Source organism: Capra hircus, chromosome 19 (assembly GCF_001704415.2).
Source record: "Capra hircus breed San Clemente chromosome 19, ASM170441v1, whole genome shotgun sequence".
NCBI lineage: Eukaryota > Metazoa > Chordata > Mammalia > Artiodactyla > Bovidae > Capra > Capra hircus.
In genome coordinates this window covers 45122095-45146682 of record NC_030826.1, presented here as the reverse complement: position 1 = coordinate 45146682, position 24588 = coordinate 45122095, and the positions used below count along the sequence as shown (strand labels likewise).

Genomic DNA, 24588 nt, shown 5'->3' with positions numbered 1-24588 from the left:
CTGAGCAACTGAACTGAACTTCCAGAGTTCACTTCAGATGTGTCCCAGTAGATTGGATCCTGAGGGTGCCTGGTGGTGTTGGCCTCTAGCAGAAGCTCAAGGCTTATCCCCTTATCTCATTACCCCTTATGCCCCAAGGGTGAGACAAGGGCAAAGACATTTTATAGGCTACAGTTCTTGAAACATGAACTTACTCTTGATGAGAAGGTCAAGAATCTAAGCCTTCATATGTTTCTACCAAGTTCCCCTTGTCTCTAAAAGTCTAACCATAAACATAGATCTCATCACTTTCAAGAATTTAAAAGGGAGTCCCTTTTTGAAACAAAGATAGAAGCAATGGCCATACAGGCAACACCAAGTATCTTCCTCCTTAGAATCTCAAATTTCTAGTTAGAGTTGGTTGAATCTTGTGGTTTTCTTTATGTGAGTCATTAAATATACTGTCATAATTTTCTTAAAGATATAGTTTTTTAAGGTTTCATTCCAAATGAGGACATTATCCATAAAAACTTACTATATTCCATTTCCAGAAAATTTCCTGTTCACCTGTAGTTTTGAGTGTAACACTTGAAATCTAAGAATTTATTATTTCACAGAGTGCTTTTTTGGTGTAGTATAAAGAAAAAAGTGAAGTGAAGTGAAGTCGCTCAGTCGTGTCCGACTCCTTGCGACCCCATGGACTGTAGCCACAAGGCTCCTCTGTCCGTGGAATTTTCCAGGCAAGAGTATAAAGAAACTCATAAGAAAAGAGTCAAGCATCTTAAGTGTGAAACTACAAGATAGGTGAGAATCCTAGAGTGAGTTAAACAGAAACCAAAGGTCCTCTTAATCTTCAGAAATGGAGTAAATGCTTGCATAGAGTGAGCCCAAGAAATTCTAGGGAGTCTTAAGTCATTGAGTCTTGCTGTTTTTTGTTGTTAATTATATCTTTAATGCATTTAGCAATGGTTGCCTCGAAAAGAATTGAATGAAGCGTCCAAGTTCTTTGGAAGCTTCATTTTCTTCTTGGTGGCTCTGAGAAAGCAGGTTTCTCACTTGGCATAGTCCTGTGAAATAGGGCATTCAGCTTTATCCACAGAGTCTGTGACATCCATCTGAATCCTGTGGATCGCTCAGTCCCCACCCAACTCAGACATGTCTGCCCTTTCTTCAAGTACTTGTATTGACAGGTAGACCTGTAATTTCTATGACTAAGATATAGTTTCCATAGCTATTGTATCATAATAGATTTGTGTTGAGTTAAATTTGCCTGAAAACAGATCTTTCTTTTCCCCTGCTAGCTTTAAAGTAAAGGAGAATGAAAAAGAAGTAATAGTTCCTGATTAGGTATTTAAGTCAAACAGACATTTTCACAGTTAAAAGTGTTTGTTCTAAACTAAATCATAATTCAGATACACTTTTCCAAGACCTTTAATTGGCAGCTTTCCCCCTCAACTATTGGTACTGGTGTAGGAATTGTTTGTGGAATATTCTGTTTTAAAGAGAGCTTCAGTTCATTCTTGTTCTGTTTATAGCACCTGGATATTAATGTATGTTAATGCAATTGCTGTATTTTTCCTAACATGCATATGAAGAAAGGAAATTTTGATGTCTTAGTTGATGTAAGACTGTTCTCTTTTCCTTTTAGGCTGCAAACATGTTAAAGGCATCCTGTTATACGGGCCTCCAGGTTGTGGTAAGACTCTATTGGCTCGACAGATTGGCAAGATGTTGAATGCAAGAGAGCCTAAAGTGGTCAATGGGCCGGAAATTCTCAACAAATATGTGGGAGAGTCAGAGGCTAACATTCGTAAACTCTTTGCTGATGCTGAAGAGGAGCAAAGGAGGGTAATGCTAATATAATTTAGTAAAAGTTTGTTGTCATTTATATGACGATTGAAACCCAAAGTTCTGGTGGAAAACGTGTTGCCATAATTTACAGTTCGAAGAAATTGCAAGTAAAATTTATTTAGAACCGAGTTATGTCACTGAACTGGGATTACGGGAGATTTACATGTTGTGAGCAGATGTCAGTATCCACATGTTCAGAATACAAAGATGGATGGTGATATAAACCAAAAGTTTTGCAAAAACATATCATGAATATCTTTTTAAGTGACACTTTTCTTCCACATTACTTCTAGAGTCTTGAACTCATTTATCATAAAAGAGAAAAGTTAAATCCATAAAGAGACTTATAGAATTATGTATGTGTAAAGTTCTTGTGCAGAAAGCTAGTTTACTTACCACTGACCCAACTCAGCTGTAGAGTGACAGGTATAAGCTGTTAGGTCACAAAGGAAAATTTGATTTGGGTCTTAGAAAAAAAAAAATTAACTAAAAATCAAACCAGAGTTTACTAATTGGGATGGCTAATTTTATGTTAGTTTTCTGGGCCCTAGGGTGCCCAGACATCAGTTAAACGTTGTTTTGGTTGAGTTGTGTTTACCATTCGAATCTGTAGACTGAGTAACGCAGTTGTCCTTGCTAATATGCCATCAGTTGAAGACCTGAAAAGAAGAAAAAGGCTTACCCTCACTTGAGTAAGAGGGAATTTCCTTCTGCCTGACTACCCTGAGCTGAGACATCAGTTTTTTTCTGCCTTCAGACTCAAACTGAAACACCCACTCTTCCTGGCTCTCAAGCTTGCAGGCCTTTGGATGAGAGAGCCACACCAGGCTCTCTTATGTCTCCAGCTCACCCAGTACAGATAGTAAGACTTGTCAGTTCCCATACTTCTGTTAACAAGTTCCTTATAATTAATCTCTAGATAGGTAAAAAGATACAAATCTAGGTCTAGAATAAATATATTTTTTTAAGTACCAGTAGAACAGATAGAACACATCTATAGATCTATTGATTCTGTTTCTCTGGAAAACCTTGACTAATATACTAGTATTAACATATTTGTTTCATTAAAGAAAAGTTGAAAAACAGTGTCATGAGATTTCTGGTTCTGGAAATACAGTAGACTAGGAAGCATGAAAACATACAAAAATCTTCAAATGCTGGGTAAAATATAATTAAAATATTTTCAGAAGAACAATTGAGCTCTCGAGAAAGAAATGTCTTCAGAAAGTAAAAGAAAACTGGAAATTAAAGTGCTAAAGATAATGAGCTTCCTTTTTTGGTTCTGGTAATGTGTGCCTTTGAGTTTTAACATCCACTAGCTGACTCACTGGCAAAGTCCCTGACACTGAAAAATATTGAAGGCAGAAGATGAGGGCATCAGGGGATGAAATGGTTAGATGGCATCACTGGTGCATTGGACATGAACTTGGGCAAACTTTGGGAGATGGTGAAGGACAGCGAGGCCTGGCATGCTGCAGTTCATGGGTTGCAGAGTTAGACATGACTGGGCGACTGAACAACAACAAGGGGGCATAAAATGAGCCCTTGAACTTGCTTAAGATGTGGACTAGGAACTGGAACCTCCAAAGTGACTATATCATCAGTGAAGAGAAATGACTAGAAATTACTTCCCTACCAACGCAGAGAAATGACAGAATTGTTCAACTGTTTGCCTGCGTTCTAGAGTGGAAGCTAAGGAATCTCACATGGCAGTTCTAAACCATGGGTCTTTGGCTCATGCTTAGGAGGTGGCGGGGGAAAGACATACATATGCACACCACCAGTATACTTTGAGGTCCCCAAATTGGGAAGTTAATTTTAAAATGAATCCTGGATTAATGATCCCACATAGAGTTGTTAGATAAAAGAATACCCCAAAGGGTCCTCCACCAAGCCCAGGCCACAGGAGCTTCTCACAGAGAAAGTTAAAATATCTCCAATAAATAGAAACATCATCATCAAAATTTAAAACTCAGCAACTAGGTTCAGCATAAGCAGTAGCTTCAGCTGAAGAGAGAAGTGATAAACAGAAGAATAAATCTAAAGAAATCACCCAGAATGTGGCACAGAGAGATACAGAGATGGAAAGTATGAAAGAGAAATTAAGATAACAGAATTAAAATAAGAAACCCAAATAGAATAGTATAGAGGCAATATTCAAAAATAGAATGGCTGAAAACATTCTAGAATTGATTTTTAAAAACTTAGATTTAGAAATACTTAAATTCATGTAGCACCATGAGTTCAAATGGGATAAGTAAAAATTAACTCATATGTAGATGCATTGTAGTGAAACGGGAGAATGCCAAAGAAAAAAGAGAAACGTCTTAGTATTAGCAATGAAGAAATGATGATGGCATCCAAAGAGATATCCATCATGTTGACAGTAAAGTTTTTAACAATAGCAAGAGAGATCAGAAAACAGTGGAAAGATATCTTCACAGAGCTAAGTGAAAATAACTGTCAACTTAAAATTTTATACCCAGTTTAATTCTCATTCAGGAGTAAGATAGAATGCACGTATTTTTTCAGATAAAGTCTAATAGAATTAACTATCAGAAGCTTCCAACAAGTCACAGAAGCTTGTTGGAAGAATGTGAAGCAGGATATACTTGAGACTGAAAAATACTGAACCCAGAAGGAGTGGATTGGGTACTAGAAACAATGGTGAGCAATGAATTGGTGAAAATGTAGATAAAATTTGGAACTTTAACTTCTGGTAGTTGCAGAGTAGGTAATTTAAATTGTGCCTGCCACTGAAGACTACCAGAAAGGCTCAACGGAAAGTTTTATTTACTTATTTTTTTGCTTGGAGGCAACAAGAGCATACAAGATCTATGGGGAGAATGGAGGCCCAGGGGGAAAAGGTCCCAGTGTATGGGGTCACTGTTCCCCTGGAGAAATTAGCCAATTCTGGAGAAAGTTGCTAAACAGCTCTGTAACCCTTTTGACTGGCTAGTGAGTGAATGTAAGGGGGAAAGAGATTAGAGCCCATGGCCCACAAAGAGGGGACTCTTGCTGAACCTGCTCACTTTTGAGTTGGGACCATGAAAGGCTACACCATAGAAGCAAATGTTAACCAGAAGTAGACATGTTCTTACAGAGGCTACAGATAAGCTTTGAATTGTGTCATTCTCTAAAACTAGGCTGAGGGTTCCTAAACGACTAGTGACCCCGGCATTTGGCAGAATTGTACATCCTTCCTGGAGGAAGGTAGTGTCATGCAAGGTCATAAACTGCTTCTGTAGTTTGCAAATACAGTGCCCGGCTTATAATCAAAAGGAATCAGATACGCAAAGACATAAACACACACAAAGAGAAACAAAAGATGATAGAAATTGGGCCTCCAGATATTGGAATTCTCAGATATAGTATTTTAAAATAAGTATACTTATCATGCTCAAAGAGAAAAAAGATTGAAAATTTTGGCAAAGCATTGGAAAATGTTAAAAAAAAAATTAAGTGGAAATTCTGAGAATGAGAAAGTAAATTAACTCACATTGAAGCAACAGATTAGACACATCCAAAGAGAAAATTAGTGAACCAAAAGATATTAAACAAAAATAACCAGAAACAAAGGATGAAAGGCAATAGAGATAAAACCAAGACAAGGTCTAGTGCACATATTTAAATTTCCAAAAAGTCAGGAGAAAGAGAACAGAGCAAAAGCAGTATTTGAAGAAAAAGAGGTTTAGAATTTTCTAAAACTGATGAAGAACATCAGTCCATGGATTCCAGAAGTAATATAAACCTCAAGCAAGAGAAATACCAAAGAATTCTGCATGTATGCTGCTGCTGCTAAGTCACTTCAGTCGTGTCCGACTCTGTGCAGCCCCATAGACGGCAGCCCACCAGGCTCCCCTGTCCCTGGGATTCTCCAGGCAAGAACACAGGAGTGGGTTGCCACTTCCTTCTCCAATGCCCGAAAGTGAAAAGTGAAAGTGAAGTTGCTCAGTCATGTCCGACTCTGCATGTATAGATAACCATTATTAAACAGCTGAAAACAAAAAAAAAAAAACAGAGAGAGAAATTTTAAAAACAACTAGAGGAAAAAAGTGAATTATTTTTCAATAAGCACAAATAGCTGCCATTTGTCTTCCCAGTGACTTAGCTAGTAAAGAACCTGCCTGCAGCGCAGGTGACCTGGGTTCGATTCCTGGGTTGGGACAATCCCCTGGAGAATGGCTACCACTGCAGTCTTCTGGCCTGGAGAATTCCATGGACTGTATAGTCCATGGGATTGCAAAGAGTCGGACATGACTGAGTGAGTTTCACTTTCACACTTATTCTTCTCAGCAAAAACGATGAAAATCAGAAATCAGTTAAATGCCTTTTTTTAAGAGAGTAACTTGTCAACCTAGAATTCACAGTCATATAAATATACAGTAAATTACTGTATTATAATAAAAGTAAACAGACTATGGCAACCTATGGACTATATAGTCCATGGAATTCTCCAGGCCAGAATACTGGAGTGAGTATAGCCATTCCCTTCTCCAGGTATCTTCTCAATCCAGGGATCGAACCCAGGTCTCCCACATTGCAGATTTTTTACCAGCTGAGCCAACCAGGGAGACCCAAAAATGCTGGAGCGGGTAGCCTGTCCCTTCTCCAGTGGATCTTCCCAACCCAGGAATCGAACCAGGGTCTCCTGTGTTGCAGGCGGATTCTTTACCAGCTGAGCTACCAGGGAAGCCTGGCTGTACACATAGCTATTCATATTTGTAGATATCACAAATGAATGTTGAGCAAAAGAAATCAGACAAGAAAGGATCATCTGTGCTGTATGATTTCATTTATATAAAGCTCCACTAAAGTATGGTGTTTAATGATACATGTTCCTTAGTTGGTAAAACTATAAAGGAGAGAAATAGTTACCATAAAAATCAGATTGTGGTGCCTTTGAGGCATGGTGGGTGAGGGGTGTTGGGGAATGGTGGTAAGGAGACACTGCCAGGATGCTGGCACTATTCTAGTTCCTGTTAAGTTTACATGGATGCTCACTTTGTGACAATTCCTTCAGACATACATACACATTTGGGGAACTTTCCCTCTGGGTATGCCATATTTCACAATAAAAAGGTTTAAAAGAGGTAAATTTAATAAGCTTTCAATGTACAAAATGATAATGATGATCAGTGTCATACCATTATTTCAGGGTAGAACTAAAATACAGAACAAACCATTTGGTAAGTGGGTTGAATTCATATAAGATCCTTGTATTATTTGGGAAGAAGATGCTAATGTTAATTAACATAAAGCTTAAGTCATATGTTTATATGAAAATTGTATATAGTTCTCAAGCTCTTCAAGGCATGAGGGGGAGCTGAGGAAGGAATAAATAAAACTCAAATACTTTACAAGCAGGAAGGGAATAACATGACTCAAAGTGTGAAGACACTGAAAATGTAACTTTAAAAAAAGATTTAACTTCCAACAGCAGTCAGAATGGTAAGGTAACTAGGATTAAAGCTGTTTTAACAGGAAAAATAAAGGAGAAAATTATAAGCAGTTTTGAATTTTCAAGAGCTAATAAATGGTAAGATAGAACGTGTTCATATGGGAATCCTAACATTATCATAAAAATGACAGTTCTGCCCATATTAATCTGTAAGTGCTTTTCCAATCAAGTGTAACATGAATTTTTTGGAATTTAACAACTTTTTTATTTGGATGCTTAAAGTGTCATGGAAATTTTGGAGAATAGTGAAAACTTACTTATTCCGGTATCAAAACTTACTGGAAGGCTGTAGTAATTGAAACAAGTTCTTTTTTCCTACATTTTTCTTTTGGGGGAGGGCTATGCTGGGTCTTTGTTGCTTCACAGGCTTTTCTCGAGTTGCAGTGATGTGGGGCTACTCGGGTTGCAGTGCGTGGGCTTTCCATCGCAGTGGCTTCTCTGGTTGTGGAGCATGGGCTCTAGGCATATAGGCTTCAGTAGCTGCGATTCCTGGGCCCTAGAGCACGGGCTCAGCAGTTGTGATGCACAGGTTTAGTTCCTCCACAGCATGTGGGGTCTTCCTGGACCAGAGATTGAACTGTGTATCCTGCATTGACAGGTGGATTCTTTCCCACTGAGCCACCAGGAAAGCCCAGTAATTGAAACAGTTTTATATATGCATGTAAAAACAGACCAAAGAAACTGAGGAACATAGAAGGAACTTATTATGTGAAAAGTGGCTATACAGATCAGAGGGGATATAATATACTGTTCCGTAAATGGGATGGAGATCATTGTCTTTCTGGAGAAAGATAAAGTATAGTCCTTATCTCACTTCATACAAAATTACAAAGTGGATTTGCAAAAAACAAAATTAAAAGTTATAAAAGAAAAGTTTTAGAAGAAGAATAGGGAAAAGCTTTAAGAATTGAGGCTAGGAATGAATTTCTTTAATACAGAGAAATCAAAGATATGGGAAAAATGTTAATTTGGTTACATTAATATAAAGAAAATTCTTTGTCAAATTACACTAAATACAAATATCTCAAACTAGAGAAGATATTTAAAGTCCATATAATCCACAAACAATTGGCATCTTCTATAGTGAATTCTCTGTAATAACTCCTATATAAGAAGCAAGAGGCTCTATACAGTCAGCAAAAACAAGACCGGGAGCTGACTGTGGCTCAGATCATGAACTCCTTATTGCCAGATTCAGACTGAAATTGAAGAAAGTGGGGAAAACCACTAGACCATTCAGGTATAACCTAAATCAAATCCCTTATGATTATACAGTGGAAGTGAGAAATAGATTTAAGGGTCTAGATCTGATAGATAGAGTGCCTGATGAACTATGGACGGAGGTTCCTGACGTATAGTAGACAGGGATCAAGACCATCCCCATGGAAAAGAAATGCAAAAAAGCAACATGGCTGTCTGAGGAGGCCATACAAATAGCTGTGAAAAGAAGAGAAGTGAAAAGCAAAGATATAAGCATCTGAATACAGAGTTCCGAAGAATAGCAAGGAGAGATAAGAAAGCCTTCCTCAGAGATCGATGCAAAGAAATAGAGGAAAACAACAGAATGGGAAAGACTAGAGATCTCTTCAAGAAAATTAAGAGATACCAAGGGAACATTTCATGCAAAGACGGGCACAATAAAGGACAGAAATGGTATGGACCTAACAGAAGCAGAAGATATTAAGAAGAGGTGCCAAGAATACACAGAAGAACTGTACAAAAAAGAGCTTCATGACCCAGATAATCTCAATGGTGTGATCACTGACCTAGAGCGAGACATCCTGGAGTGCGAAGTCAAGTGGGTCTTAGAAAGCATCACTATGAACAAAGCTAGTGGAGGTGATGGAATTCCAGTGGAGCTGTTTCAAATCCTGAAAGATGATGCTGTGAAAGTGCTGCACTCAGTATGCCAGCAAATTTGGAAGACTCAGCAGTGGCCATAGGACTGGAAGAGGTCAGTTTTCATTCTAATTCCAAAGAAAGGCAATGCCAAAGAATGCTCAAACTACCGCACAATTACACTCATCTCACATGCTAGTAAAGTAATGCTCAAAATTCTCCAAGCCAGCCTTCAGCAGTACGTGAACCATGAACTTCCAGATGTTCAAGCTGGTTTGAGAAAAGGCAGAGGAAGCAGAGATCAAATTGCCAACATCCGCTGGATCATCGAAAAAGCAAGAGAGTTCCAGAAAAACATCTCTTTCTGCTTTATTGACCATGCCAAAGCCTTTAACTGTGTGGATCACAATAAACTGGAAAATTCTGAAAGAGATGGGCATACCAGACCACCTGACCTGCCTCTTGAAAAATCTGTATGCAGGTTAGGAAGCAACAGTTAGAACTGGACATGGAACAACAGATTGGTTTTTCCAGTGGTCATATATGGATGAGAGAGTTGGACTGTGAAGAAGGCTGAGTGCCAGAGAATTGATGCTTTGGAACTGTGGTGTTGGAGAAGATTCTTGAGAGTCCCTTGGACTGCAAGGAGATCCAACCAGTCCATCCTAAAGGAGATCAGTCCTGGGTGTTCGTTGGAAGGACTGATGCTGAAGCTGAAACTCCAGTACTTTGGCCACCTCATGTGAAGAGTTGACTCAGTGGAAAAGACTGATGCTGGGAGGGATTGGGGGTGGGAGGAGAAGGGGACAACAGAGGATGAGATGGCTGGATGGCATCACTGACTCGTTGGACATGGGTTTGACTGAACTCCGGGAGTTGGTGATGGACAGGGAGGCCTGACATGCTGTGATTCATGGGGTCGCAAAGAGTCGGTCACGACTGAGCGACTGAACTGAACTGAAGAGGTAAGAAAAAGACAAACACCACAGTTTAAAAAACTGGCAGAGGATATGAAACAGCAATTTCTCAGAGGAAGAACCCGACTGAAGATAAGCAAATGAAACAATGCTCAGGAAAAAGCATAATTAAAGAAAAACCACCTTATTAACAACCTGATAAAATTTACAAAGGCTAATAATGCCGAAAGTTGATGAGGTTGTAGAGAAACAGGACTTCATATACATTACTAGTCATAGTATAAATTAGATATACAGTGGGTAATAGCTTGTAGATTAATTTGACAGCATCTTATAACAGTGAAAATGCACAAACCCCATGACCCATGAGTGCTCTACTTCAAGACAGCTACCCTAGAGAAATACTCTTGCACTTATGCACAAAATGACAGGTATCAGAATGTTGGTTGTACTGTATGCAGTTGGGGGAAAAGTAGAGACGTCTTGATTCTTCCCAGTAGGAAATAGAATATCATCTTAGACGTTAAAATAAATAGCAGATGTACGTGGACCAATATGAATAACACCAGAAACATAACATCAGTTTTTTTTTTAATCTAGTGCTATTAAACCCTGTCATTTTCTACTTTTTCTAATTTTTGTTGGTGGTAAAAATGTTTTAAACATTGCCTTTATAACAGCCCTTCTACTGCTTCAAATCTGCTTGTTGGGTGTTTAATCATTTCAGTTTTACCCAAGGTGGTTTTCTCCCCTGCATTCCAATAACTTCTTGTTCATGTTCAGGTCTCTAGCTGTCTCAGCTGCGTTGGGTCCTAGTATATTACTGCAAGTCTAATGACTGATCTCAACTCTTCGGACAGTCCCGGAGCCAATTCAGTGTTACATTCATCCCTTGTGTCCTTGTGTCAGTTGCTCAGTCAGGTCCGACTCTTTGCGACCCCATGGACCATAGCCCACCAGGCTCCTCTGTCCATGGAATTCTCCAGACAAGAATACTTGAGTGGGTTACCATGCCCTTCTCCAGGGGATCTTCCTTACCCAGGGATCGAACCCAGGTCTCCCACATTGCATTCAGATTCTTTACCGTCTGAGCCACGAGGGATTTCATCCCTAATACTACAATATTTTTTGCTTCAAATATCTTTGTACAGCTCAGAATACCACGAAAAATAGTCTAATTACCATTTACTATCTGGATTGAAAGAACTCCTTTTTAAAAATTTCTTATAAGTTGATTTACAGATCATTTAAAAACATAAAAATAAAGGGAAGCAGAGACTGTTAAACTATTTAATAAGAGCTTAAATATAGAAAACCAAATTTTTATCCCATGTTTTCTTGATTTTGAAGACATCTGTTGACTGATCAATAGATACTAATGTATATCCAAAATGGGCAGGACCCTCTAAATGTAACTGTTCATCAGTTGTCATGCATGAACTTGTACACTGATTGTAAATTTCAAATGACATCTCTCATAGATTATAGTTTATCATTATTTCTGGTTCTTCTACTTGTCAAGTGTCACCAAGACAATACTTGAAGAATTCTTTTTTAAATTTGGCTTATAATTTTGTTGAAAAGAGGATGGCCATCAGACACTCTATAACTGCAAAATATTTTTATTTTTAGGTTTGTATACAGCTCTTTAACGGCCAGTCTAATTTTTTAATGTCTACATCATCTATTTCTTCTTATTATTTTGTAATACCTGCCTTCAGCATCTGTTGTCTTACTTATCCTTGAGTTTGAGACAGTCTGTTAGCATACCGTCATCTAAAGGCACATAGTCAGATTTTACTCAGAGTGATCCATTTCATCATCTTCAGTAGCATCTCCGGTGCTGCTATCTCACTCTTTGTATTCATCTTTAGATTCATCCAATAATTGCAGAATGTTTTCCTCTGTTGATTTTCTTTTCTTTGCCATTACAGCCATAAAATAAAAAAATCTGAACTGTGTTCAGTTAAAGCTAAAATCATGCAACAAAGATAGTGGATGGTGTCTAGACTTCTTTTATACCTTTTTGAAAGCAGATATTATACTTTGGGCAACACAGTAAAAATGCTGAAAGTTGATGTCATCCGATATTTATTTTACTATTGCATCATCCTTCAGAGAAATACCATCATTCTTTCATTTTTTTATAGGACTAATTGACGAGTAATGATGACATAATTTCTAGAATGTTGAAATAGCATAATATATCTTAGATTTATAAAAAGATCCAATGGACCCATACAGTAATTGCAAGATAGAATGAATTTTATTTTATTTTGACCATGCTGCATAGCTTGTGGGATCCTAGTTCGCCTATCCAGGGATCTCACCTGGGCCCGGTGAGTGCAGTGTCCCAACCGCCGGACCACCAGGGAGTTCCCAGAATGAGTTCTTTTCTATTAAAAAAAAATAATAATTTCTGAAACTTCTCTGGTGGTCCACTGGTTAAGACTCTGCACTTCCAGAGCATGGGGTACAGATTCAATAACTGATTGGAGAACTAAGATTCTACATGCCATGGGGCATAGGAAAAAAAAAAAAAAAAAATTCCCCCCTTTTTGTTCCTGTAGCAGACTTCTAGGGAAAAAACATCATGCGATACCAATTTTTATAAATATTAATACTGCTTAACAAAGAAAATTAAAAACCAAAATTGTGTTTCTAATGGACCCTAATGGTATACTGAGGATTAAACATCAGGTGCAGGTGAGAAGCATTTTATAAGATCTGTTGTGATAGTTTCTACATGGCTGCATAGGTATCTTTGTTGCTGATTTGAAACTTGCAGACAGTTTAAATATGACACTTAATAATAAAACTGAGTTGGCAAAGAATTTCTAGGTAGGTATTAATCATAGCTAGGTTTTTCTGATATACTTTTCTCAATTCTTACACCCAGAAATGGCTTGGTGTATTCAGCTAATGGCCCCATGGAGAGTATATATGTGTTACATAATAAAGAAAAGCATCACCTCTGTGATTCTGGACAGTCCAGGCTGACAAAGAAGAACACTTGCATATAGGTCAAACTAGCTAAATATAGAACAGCCATTTTCCAAGGCTGTTGCCAGGGGCTCAGTGGCATCAGCTGTTTCTGTGGGGGAAGACTTTGCACATAAGAACAGAGCTAAAAGTCAGTGAATTGAAGAGGATTGGATTATGGAACTTTAAACTTTTTGGTAAAGGGTTTATTGATGATTCAGCTATATTAATCTGTGAACATTAATCTTGACATCTTCCTTACCCAATTCCTAATTTACTACAATAAGAACTTGCCTTTATTTAAATAACGCACCTGTAGAAATTGATGTTATTGTACTCCCTAGGTTGGGGGAAGGGACCTGATGACAAGTCTCAAGATTAGCAAGGTTCTGAAAAGGTCAGAATTGTACTGAATTATGTTTAGGGAAGATTGCTCCTGTGATCATTAAATCAAGCACAGTGTTCTTATTGTTTCTGGCTTCCCTTCCATACAGATGATTTTTGAGGTTGGACTGAGAAGGAAGTCATGATTCCAGTGGTAACATAAGGCACATTGACAGCAAAATTCATACGTTATAACAGCTTTTTGTTTTATGCTGTATTGACAGACAACCTTGAATAAAGCTGTCTTTAAAAAAAATAGCATAAAATCTCACAGCTTTTCAGTCACAGACAGGAGTGTCCTTGTTTTTTATTGAAGACAGCAAGAATTAATACTGTACTGTCTAGAATTTTTTGGCAAAGCTAAGATTGTAGTTTCAATTCTTCATTCTCTATCTTCTCTACAGATAGAAAGGTGAATAGGTTTTGGTGTTGAAGTTTTTTTAAGCAACAAGCTATCATTTATCTTTAGATATCTGTTAATAAATATGGCAATAACTGAGACATTAAGTTATTTTTTCAGACTTTAGTTTTAAAACATTGTGGAAGGAGAACAATTTGTAAGTTATATTCTGGAAAAAAATATAATGAACCTTAGTTAAATTTTGAAAACCTTGATGAACACATGACTGTCATCTTGCATAAGAATGCATTAAAGAATGAAGAGTATTCCAAATAATGAATAATAGAATGTGTGATAAGATGTTATATTTTTTATTTATTATTATGAAGTAAAACTAACTTTTCTGAATTTCAATGTGTACCCTTTTACGAATTTTGACATGTGTATAGTTTCATGTAACAGTCACAAAATCTAGATGCAGAACATTTACATCACCTCTCAGAACTCGCCTGTGCTGTCCCTTTGCCAATAACTCTTGGTAACTACTGATCCGTTGTCTATCCCTATACTTTTGTCTTTTCGAGTGTCATATAAATGGGACCATAGTATGTAACCTGAGAATGGCTTCTTCCACTCAGCATGTTGCCTCTGAGCTTTCATCTTAGTCGTCACGTGTATCAAACATCCTTTTGTACTCTTGAGTAATATTCCATCCTGTGGATATACCATAGTTTGTTTATCCACTCACCCGCTAGAGAGCATTTGGGTTGATTCTAGTTTGGGGCAGTTACGAGCAGACCTACTGTAGACCCAGGAGTGGAACTGCTTGATCATACTATGTTTTATCTGGTTTTTATTTTTTTTAAGTATATATTCAGGTGTGTTTTAGATCCTTTCCAATTTCCTTCAGGTCATTTTCAGAACCATTTTTCTTCCTACTTCTGACACAGCACTTCATCTTTCATCTTTGTCATGTTTTCCTGATCCTGTTTTCTTTGGGTTGACTTTATTGGAATCATCTTCTGGTACTGTAGCCCAGAATCTGTCTGGCTTTTATATTCCTCCAGCTTAATTACATGATTCATCTCCTTACAGAATCTCATTTGCTTCTATACTCTGCCGTTTGTAGATGACTTTCACATCTATCTTTCTGTCCTCTTTTGTTCAGTTTATATCTTGTTGTCTGGAGGATGTTTCTAACTAGATGTCCTGTTAACAGTTCAGTCTTCTCATGGTAGAAACTTAAAAAAGAATTTTCTCCCTTCTGAAGCTTTCTTATCATGATCACAGGTAATTTATTACGTTTGCTGTTGCTCCCCCTTTCCACTTGCAGGCAGTAAGCAAACCTAAGGCTTTCGTTTTTCAGTCATCACTACTCCTGTCACCAAAAGCCTCTTAAAGAGTCTGTTCACCTCGTTACGTTCCAGTGTTGCTCGCTGACCTTCCAACTGCGTATTTCTCCTTTTCCGTCCTAAAGTCAGGATTAAAATCATCTTGTATACAGAGCATTCTGCTTTTGCAGTTGTGTGTGTGCGTGTGTGGGTGTGTGTTTGATCTTCTCTTTCATTAGAAAGGCCTGTTTCAGGATTTTATCCCTATTGTGATAGTACTGTAACTATTGTTTCTCATGTTGGGTAAATTTTATTATCCCGTTTATAGGGCCTGCATTTCCCCCTTAGCCTTGTGCTCAAGTGGCCCTGCATGCGTCTGAATTCTTGTCTGTTAGTTCCTCTCTTTCTCCTCTATTTGCCTTTGTTCAGGAATAATTTCTCATACCCTACAACAAGAATACCTGTTATGTAAGAGGGCACACAGTTGTGCTTGTAGATAATATGATCGTCTACATAGAACATTCAAAAAAATCAACTAAAAAAAGCATAAATAAGAGAGTAAAGTAGTCAGATATAAAATAAATACAAAAAATTATTATCATTTCTACATATATACTGTATATATATGAAATGTAATGTGAAAATCCCATTCATGATTGCCAAAAACCATAAATAGGAATCTTTAAGAAGAAATTTATATGATAAAAAGTACAAAACTTTATTGGGAGACATAAAAGCCTTAAATAGTTGGAGAGAGATATTTAGAACTGAATAAACATGTCAGTACCTCCTAAACTAATTTAGAGATTAAATCCAATTTCAGTCAAAACTTGGCTTTTTGTTTGTTTTTAATTGGAGAACGTATTTTCACTCTAGTAGAAGGATTCTGATAATCATGGGGCAGGAAACATGGTTGAAAGTAACCAAGACAGTTATAATAAAGGAGAAAAGGGTATGGAGAGAAAGAGCTTGCCCCAGGTGCTACTGTCCATAGTATAGGCTGAAAATACCTATCATCTGTAAAAATATAAAACCTGATAGAAATACTGTCTTGATGAAGAAAAGATTATTGAGTCAACAATTTTGGATCAGCCTAATATTTGAAGAATTACTTGGATTCTGTGTGTGTGTGTGCTCAGTCACTAAGTCATGTGCGACTCTTGTGACTCCATGGACTGTAGCCCGCCAGGCTCTGCTGTCCATGGGATTTTCCAAGCGAGAATATTGGAGTGGGTTGTCATGTCCTTCTCCAGGGAAGCTTCCCAACCCAGGGATCAAACCTGCATCTCTTGCATTGGCAGGCAGATTCTTTACCACTGAACCACCTGGTTTGTATTATATATAAAAATTAAACTTCAGATAGATTAAAGAATTATATGTAAAGTAAAAATTTACAAGAGAATAAAATGTAGGTGATTACCAGTGTCTGTAATAAGGGAAGATTTTAAAGATAAAAGTAACAGAAAACATCATAAAAATAAAAATTGATAATGTTGGCTGCTTAAATAGTAAAAATACATTTTTGAAAACCCTTCCATTTACCAAATATATACCATGAGTGAAAGTTGTTCAGTTATGTCCAAGTCTTTGCTACCCCATGGACTATACAGTCCATGGAATTCTCTAGGCCAGAATACTGGAGTGGGTGGTCTTTCCCTTCTCCAGGGGATCTTCCTGATCCAGGAATCAAACCAGAGTCTCCTGCATTGCAGGTGGATTCTTTACCAACTGAGCTATCAGGGAAGCCAAAATATACCATAAGTAAAATTAAAAGCCAAATGGCAAATTGGGACAAAATATGTATAACAAATATAATAATACCCTTAATGTATAAAGAATTTTAATAAATTGATAAAAATTATTAAGTCTCAAGAGAAAAATGTACAGAGGACATGAACGAGTAATAAGAGAAAAGTTGACAATGGTAAAAATATATATAAATGATTTTATTTTTATTTTATTTTTATTTTTTACTTTTTAAATTTTAAAATCTTTAATTCTTACATGCGTTCCCAAACATGAACCCCCCTCCCACCTCCCTCCCCATAACATCTCTCTGGGTCATCCCCATGCACCAGCCCCAAGCATGCTGTATTCTGCGTCAGACATAGACTGGCTATTCTATTCTTACATGATAGTATACATGTTAGAATGCCATTCTCCCAAATCATCCCACCCTCTCCCTCTCCCTCTGAGTCCAAAAGTCTGTTATACACATCTGTGTCTTTTTTCCTGTCTTGCATACAGGGTCGTCATTGCCATCTTTCTAAATTCCATATATATGTGTTAGTATACTGTATTGGTGTTTTTCTTTCTGGCTTACTTCACTCTGTATAATCGGCTCCAGTTTCATCCTATAAATGATTTTAAAAAGTACCAACCTCATCAATAATTAGACAAGTGCCAATTAAAAATGATTGAGAAATGCCATTATTCATCTGTCAATTTGGGAACTACTTTTTACTTGTGGAGATATAGCAGTGTTATATACTGTGGTAGGATTATTATAAAATGATAAAACCTCTCTGGAAAAGATTTGCAAGCCTATTTCAAGAGCATTAAAATACTCAACACACCTTTTAACAATTTGCCTTCATGAAGTATTGTCAAAGATTTCAATATAAAAATGTTCATTGCAACAGCTTTTATAATGCTAAAAACTTAGAAATTACTAAGTCTTTGACAGTAAAGAATTAATGTGGAATAGAGGAATTAAATTATAAAACCAATCATAACGATGAAATATTATGGGGCATTAAAAATTGTAATGTATAGCTGTATACATTGTAATATAAAAATTACAATGTATACTTATAGGCATGGGAAAGAGCTTAAAATACTGATATCTGAACTGAAAAAAGGAATGCAAACTTTTACGTAGTACCAAATTAATATCAGTTATTTCTTGCTAGTTGATTTTGGATGATGGTGATTTCTTTACATTTTTTGGTATTGTTCCAGTTTTTTATAGTGATCATGTATTTTGCAAGTAGAACCAAAAATAATGAATTTAGATTTTTAAAAAAGAAACAGTTAATGTTCAAGCAAATGAAAGATGTAATGAGTTTCCAGTTTTTTAATTAAGGTAAATTTAAAACAAATCTGAAGAATGTTAATAGCATTTATCTTTAAGTGATATGTTGATAATTTATTTTTAACTTATTTCTACTTGTTTTATAACTTTTTCTCAGTTAACATCTAATACTTTCATAATCAAAATTTTGTCCATTAAAAAAAATGATATCCTTACCAGAGGTTTAGTGAATACCAGTCATATCTAATCTTGAATCTCGTTGTGGCCATCATTGATTTTGTCCATGAGTTGTTGTATTTAGGTTATGTTTATTTTCACCTGTCTGTTTTACTAATCCCTAATGGTTTTTCTTTTTTAAAGAAAGTCTGTACAGTGCACTTCTGCCTTTGGTTCCTGACAAGAGAGTTAATTACTTAAATATAAATTGCTAGAAGGTTCATGATAATGTAACCTAATCAGTGTTGGCATTTAAAAGTATCTGCATCTATTAGAAGTTCAAAATATATAAACCGATTTCTTTTTCATTATGACTTTATATCCAACAAAATAAAACAGAAATCACGATGTAGAGGAAACAGCACCTGCTTGACTGTGTTCTTTTGATAAATTGGGTGGCTCAGAGGTTAAAGTGTCTGCCTGGAATTTAGGAGACCAGGGTTCGATCCCTGGGTCAGGAAGATCTCCTGGAGAAGGAAATGGCATCCCACTCCAGTACTCTTGCCTAGAGAATCCCACGGAGGGAGGAGCCTGGTAGGCTACAGTCCATGGGGTTGCAAAGAGTCGGACACGACTGAGCGACTCCACTTTCACTTTTCTCACTTTATTGTTCAGAAGAAGCAGTCTCTTTTCATGTGATATAACTGAGTATGAATCAAGTTCAGTACCTTCTCCCATTTGTCCAGTTTCCAGTCCACCTCTGAGTGGAATTCCTCTTTAGCTATATACTATGATAAACATTAAACCTACTGCTTTGGGGGCTATCCTCTCACCAAAACTCAGGGAAAATGGGAAGGAGTTGAAATTCATGGAATTAAGAAATGTTTGAGAGTTCTTTCAAAGAATGAGGTAAGAAATGTGTGTGAATAAATAGTTAGTTATGATGGATATTCATTTATATCAGTATATAGTGTATGTTTTCATTTTATTTGTTAAATATGAGATCTGGAATGCCTTTTATTTTGCAGAATTCTTAGACTGCAGTTCCACCTTTGAGAGGGCAGCAGCCATGATTATACTTGCTATATTTATTAGTCAAATGGAGTGAAAGCTTTGTTTTGCTTTCTTGATTACCTTGTTTGATAATATATTCAAATTATGACCTTTAATGTAATTTCTTCCCTTCCTAGCTTGGTGCTAACAGTGGTTTGCACATCATCATCTTTGATGAAATTGATGCCATCTGCAAGCAGAGAGGGAGCATGGCTGGTAGCACAGGGGTTCATGACACTGTTGTCAACCAGCTGCTGTCCAAAATTGATGGCGTAGAGCAACTGAACAACATCTTAGTCATTGGTATGTTTGCTTGATTAAAAAATAAAGTACTGTGCTTTCAAAAATATTAGATACGCAGGTTCAAATTCAGATTTGTGTAGCTTTTAATTTTATATGTAATTTTTGAGTGTAATTTTTATATGTAATTACATATAAAATGTATATGCAATTTTATACAAACATTTTGGCCAGTGTTGCCAAAAATCACTTAGAATCAAGTGATATTGAAGAATTTCATTGTTTTAATGTCTAGCCACAATAAACAAACTCTGGGTAAACTCTAGGCAAACTTGGGCAAACTCTGGGAGATAGTGAGGGACAGAGAAGCCTGGCGTGATGCAGCACATGGGGTCATAGAGAGCCGGACGCAGCTTAGCGACTGAACAATAACGAGTCCCAAGAAGACAAATGAAAGATGAGTTCTAGTGACTCATGGCTTTAAACTTGTAGTTACCAGATGAAAAAGGCAGCGCTGTGTGAGTGGTGGCTTTCACGTTGGTTTCTGTAGGCCTCCAAGGGTCCTCAGAGGTTCTTCAGGTTCTGTGCAGGCCAGGGCAGATCATGCATCCCTATTATAACTTATTTTTAACTGCCCTATATACTGAAGTTCTTCTTAAGATGACTTTGAAAACAAAACACAAATTATGCTATTTATGAAGATTGAAAACCTTTTGCCTACAAAAAAGGGAAGGGATCTTGAAGTGAGATAGATGTTCGCATTGCCCCTCTCTCACTTTGACAGCTTACCTACCCCATTTGAACCTAATGTTTTCTTTTTAAATATTTGATGCTTTCACTACATTTATATTCCACTGGTGTGTACAGTAGTGAAATACTAGGGCAAAGTCCCCAGATATTTTTCTTAGGTTAAGAACAAATAATATTTTTGAAAATCATTGCTTTTCTATTTGACTTTTATAAAATTGTCCTCTTAGCTTGTCAGGGAAATTCTTGCAACTATTCTTGCATATGCTAAAAGGGTATTTTATCTTATTTTTGAATTCTGATCATTTGTGTATTGTTTTAACACCTGTGCTCAGGAATGACCAACAGACCAGATCTGATCGATGAGGCTCTCCTTCGACCTGGAAGACTGGAAGTTAAAATGGAGATAGGTAAATAGCTCTGTCACCGATTGGGGTAGGGGGCTGTAATTAGAGTTCATTAGCAGGAGCGAAGTCATATACCTCAATATTTTTTAGAGAAGTTGTATATCATGAAAAGCAGATATTTATATACTTGAGTGGCTATAAGAAAAGCATTAGGATTATAATTATCTATTTTATTTCCGATGTTATCAGGCTTACCAGATGAGAAGGGCCGATTACAGATCCTTCACATCCACACAGCAAGGATGAGAGGGCATCAGTTACTCTCTGCTGACGTAGACATTAAAGAACTGGCTGCAGAGACCAAGAACTTCAGCGGCGCTGAGCTGGAGGGTCTGGTGCGAGCAGCTCAGTCCACTGCTATGAACAGACACATAAAGGTCAGTAAAATCCACTGCCAGATAGGAGTCTACAGCCCTGTACGTCCTGCGCTAGTATTCTTCCTCTTTTCTTTCAAGCCTTCCAAGGGCTAAACTAATGCTGACTGACTTTCGATGGAGAACAGACATGATGAAAGGTATTAGTTAATTGTCAACTGCTACGTCTTCAGAGTAGTTGGAAAAAAAGATAATGGTAGCACCTGCCCCGTGGAAACTACTGACCCATTTAACTTAGGTTGCCCCCATTTGATGCACATATGTGAAGATGGTGATTTTGAAGAATTGTTTAAAAACTTGTGCTATGTTGACTTGTAACATGTCATAGGAAGTTGGATGTCCTACATGCTGGAATTATGGGGGCTGCTTCATTAAGTCAACATATTAAATACCTACTTGCTGTTTTCAAAGTATTAAGCTGTTTTCAAAGTATTAAGACACAAAGGTAATGAAGCACAACCTCTTCCCACAAAGAATAGACAGGGAAATGGATGTGTTTGCAAATTAATACAATAATGTTATTGATGCTTTAGGAGAAATACATACAAAGGATACTTTTATTTTGGTAAACAAAGCTTGATAAAGTGCATTTGATCCTTTGTCATCCCTTCTCAGGTTTTACTTATCACCTGTAGTTTGATGACTCCCAGATTTATGTCTCATCTTTTAAAAGTATATTTCTCCCACTTTCAGTTTTATACCTGGATGTTTTATCAGGTCTCGGATTTAATATTCCAAAACCAAATTCACTTTTTTTTTTTTTACTACTTTCCTTCCTGCTCCTACTTCCCTATTTATCCCAATTTCCTAGGCTTAGAATTCCAAGATTATCTTTGATTTCTGCCACTCTGCTGTGCCCTACCTCAAGTTATTTGCCAGATTTTGTCTGTTCTACCTTGACAGTATCTTTCAGATCTCATTGTACCACTGATCTTCTGTTTGATTAATCTTCCTGTTTCATAGCATTCTACTCTTCAGAACCTTTCAGCGACTAACCATGATCTACAGAACAAAGAACAGATGTCTTAGCCTGGTCTTTAAGGCCCTTTTAGACATGACCTTAAATTGGCCCTTCTTGGTGTGTTCTCAGTTATTCTTCATATACTTCAGCCAAGCTGAAATATTTACCAGTCATCAGATATTAATGTATTTTACTACTTCTCTGATGTTGCTTTTTTTTTTTATGCTTTACTGAGAATCTTTACCCTCTATGTTGCTTATCTTTTCTTTCATTTTTGGCTGTGCCACAAAGCATATGGAATCTTAGTTCCCTGACCAGAAATCGAACCCACACCCCCTGCATTGGAAGCACAGAGTCCTAACCACTGGACTGCCAGGGAAGTCCCTACTTACCTTTTTGATACCTGACTCATGTACCACCACTTTCTTCAAAAAATTTTCTGATTCTCCCTTTCAAGGATGATGTGTTCTCTTCCTTCTTGAACTAGTAATGTACCAGGAATTCCCTGGTGGTCCAGGGCCATGGCCCAGGTTCAGTCCCTGGTTGGAGAGCTGAGATTCAGTAAGCCCCATGACACGGCCATGGGGCTTTTTTTTTTTTTTAATATTAATAGTAATGTATCATTTATGATACCATCTGTTGACCTTCAGTCAATGGATTTATTTAGCCTACTCTATGCCAGACACTGTGCTAAGGGTTATTGCACCCATTTCCTCCCCTTGAGCAGCTCACAGTCTAATCCTCCACATACAGTAATAGAAAGTACATGCAAGGTAAGAAAGTGAAAAGGTGTCAGGTGTGGTCAGCTTATCAAGTGAGAGGAGCTTTCACAGAGGAATTTCTGGGTGAACGTGTTTCCTGGTGGGGCCAGGCATTTTAGGCAGAAAGAACAACATACGCAGAGGATCAAAGACACAACAGCATGGTGTGTTAAGGATAATTCAGTATTGCTCCAGCATAAAAGGTGGGGAAGGGGAGGTAGAGACATGGTGGGGGATAAGTCAGGAGGCTAATGCAGGGGATGGAGCACAAAGAGCCTTTTATATTGTGCTCAGAAGTATGGACGCCTTTTCTGTGAGTAGTGCTATAAGTCACTGAAGAGTTTTAAGAATAGCAGTGGCATAGTGTTAAAACATAAGCTCACTGTGGCAGCTGGGTTGAGTGGAGTGTTAGGGGAGTAAAGTTGGCGACATGAGACAAGAGAGGGGAACTTGTGTAACAATTCACGCAAGAAATAATAAAAGCCTAACAGGTTGAGTATGTTTTGTTTGGATATACCCTAGCAATGGTTTTAAACCAAGGGTCAGTAAACTGTGGTCCATGGGCCATATCCGGCCAACTGTCAGTTTTTAGAAATAAAGTTTTTGGGAACACAGACCCACCTGTTCATTTATGTGTTTTCTGTAGCTGCTTTCATGCTGCAATGGCAGAATTAAGTATCTGCAACAGAAACTACATGGCCCACAAAGCCTAAAATATTTACTGTCTAGCCCTTCGTGGAAAAAGTTTGTCAACCCTTGTTCTAGGCTTGAAGTCCTTATCTTATTCATTTCTGAATCTCTCACAGTATCTAGGTCTTGATACTGAGAATATGGTAGCTGCTTAGTAAATATTTTTTATATTAGTAAATATGTATTCTGAATCAAACTCTATCCATAAATCATAATTAATTCCCTTGCATAACATAATTGACTTTATTCTCACTCAAGGATGCCATAATGCAAGGGTCCCCCACGCCCTGGGCCAGGGGCTGGTACCAGCTCATGGTCCATTAGGAACTGGGCCACAGAGCAGGAGGTGCTCAAGGGAGCAGAGCTCCATCTGTCATTCCCTGTCGCTCACAGGACCGCCTGAACCCTCCCCCATTGGTGGAAAAATTGTCCTCTACAAAAGCAGTCCCTGGTGCCAGAAAGGTTGGGGACGACTGCCGTAATGGAAGAGGCCACTTTAGACAAGGTGTTAAACGTCTTTAAAATCCTGGAGACCCTGTGGCAAGGAGGATAGTAGTACTACTGCTTTAAAAAACAAAACAAAAGACCCCAAGAATGCCAAAGGACTGGATAGTGTGGGAAATAAGTGCTGGAGCCTTTATAGGTGGATCTACTCATTTCATTCATCCATTCGTCCTCCTTGCTGTAAGAAATCTTAGGAGAAGTGCTAAAGTGACGGTGACTTCAAGAGAAATTATATACATGTTGTGGAAACTGCTCCCCGCTATACTGATCTTTCACCTCAGTCCACCATCAGTGCTTCTTGATGCTATAATCCACAATTACGAGTTTATTAGTTACCAGATTTTTCATATGCATTAGCTACTGGATTTTTATCTTATTTAGTCATTTGTCATTTTTATCACGATAACCTTATCCCCAAATGTCTCTAAAGCCGCTCTTAAGAAACGTGCTTTCTTCCAATGTGTATTGGATTTATTTACACACAAGGCAATGAGGAATGGTGGGATGGTGACAGGTTTTGTAGTTAGAAGGTGTGGTTATGTGTTACAGTTCTTTCTGCTGTTTTGTTTCTGATTTG

The 24588-nt window shown here is 37.6% G+C and overlaps 1 protein-coding gene across 2 annotated transcripts in view; it reads left to right on the top strand.

Moving 5' to 3' along the window:
- The window catches only part of NSF (N-ethylmaleimide sensitive factor, vesicle fusing ATPase), a 149455-nt gene that overhangs the window by 73761 nt on the left and 51106 nt on the right, over positions 1-24588 (top strand). For both annotated transcript variants that reach the window (XM_018065276.1, XM_018065277.1), the window contains exons 9-12: positions 1628-1827; positions 19465-19630; positions 20650-20724; positions 20911-21098. In XM_018065276.1, coding sequence (XP_017920765.1) covers positions 1628-1827; positions 19465-19630; positions 20650-20724; positions 20911-21098 — 629 coding nt within the window. The remainder of the gene's footprint in view (positions 1-1627; positions 1828-19464; positions 19631-20649; positions 20725-20910; positions 21099-24588) is intronic.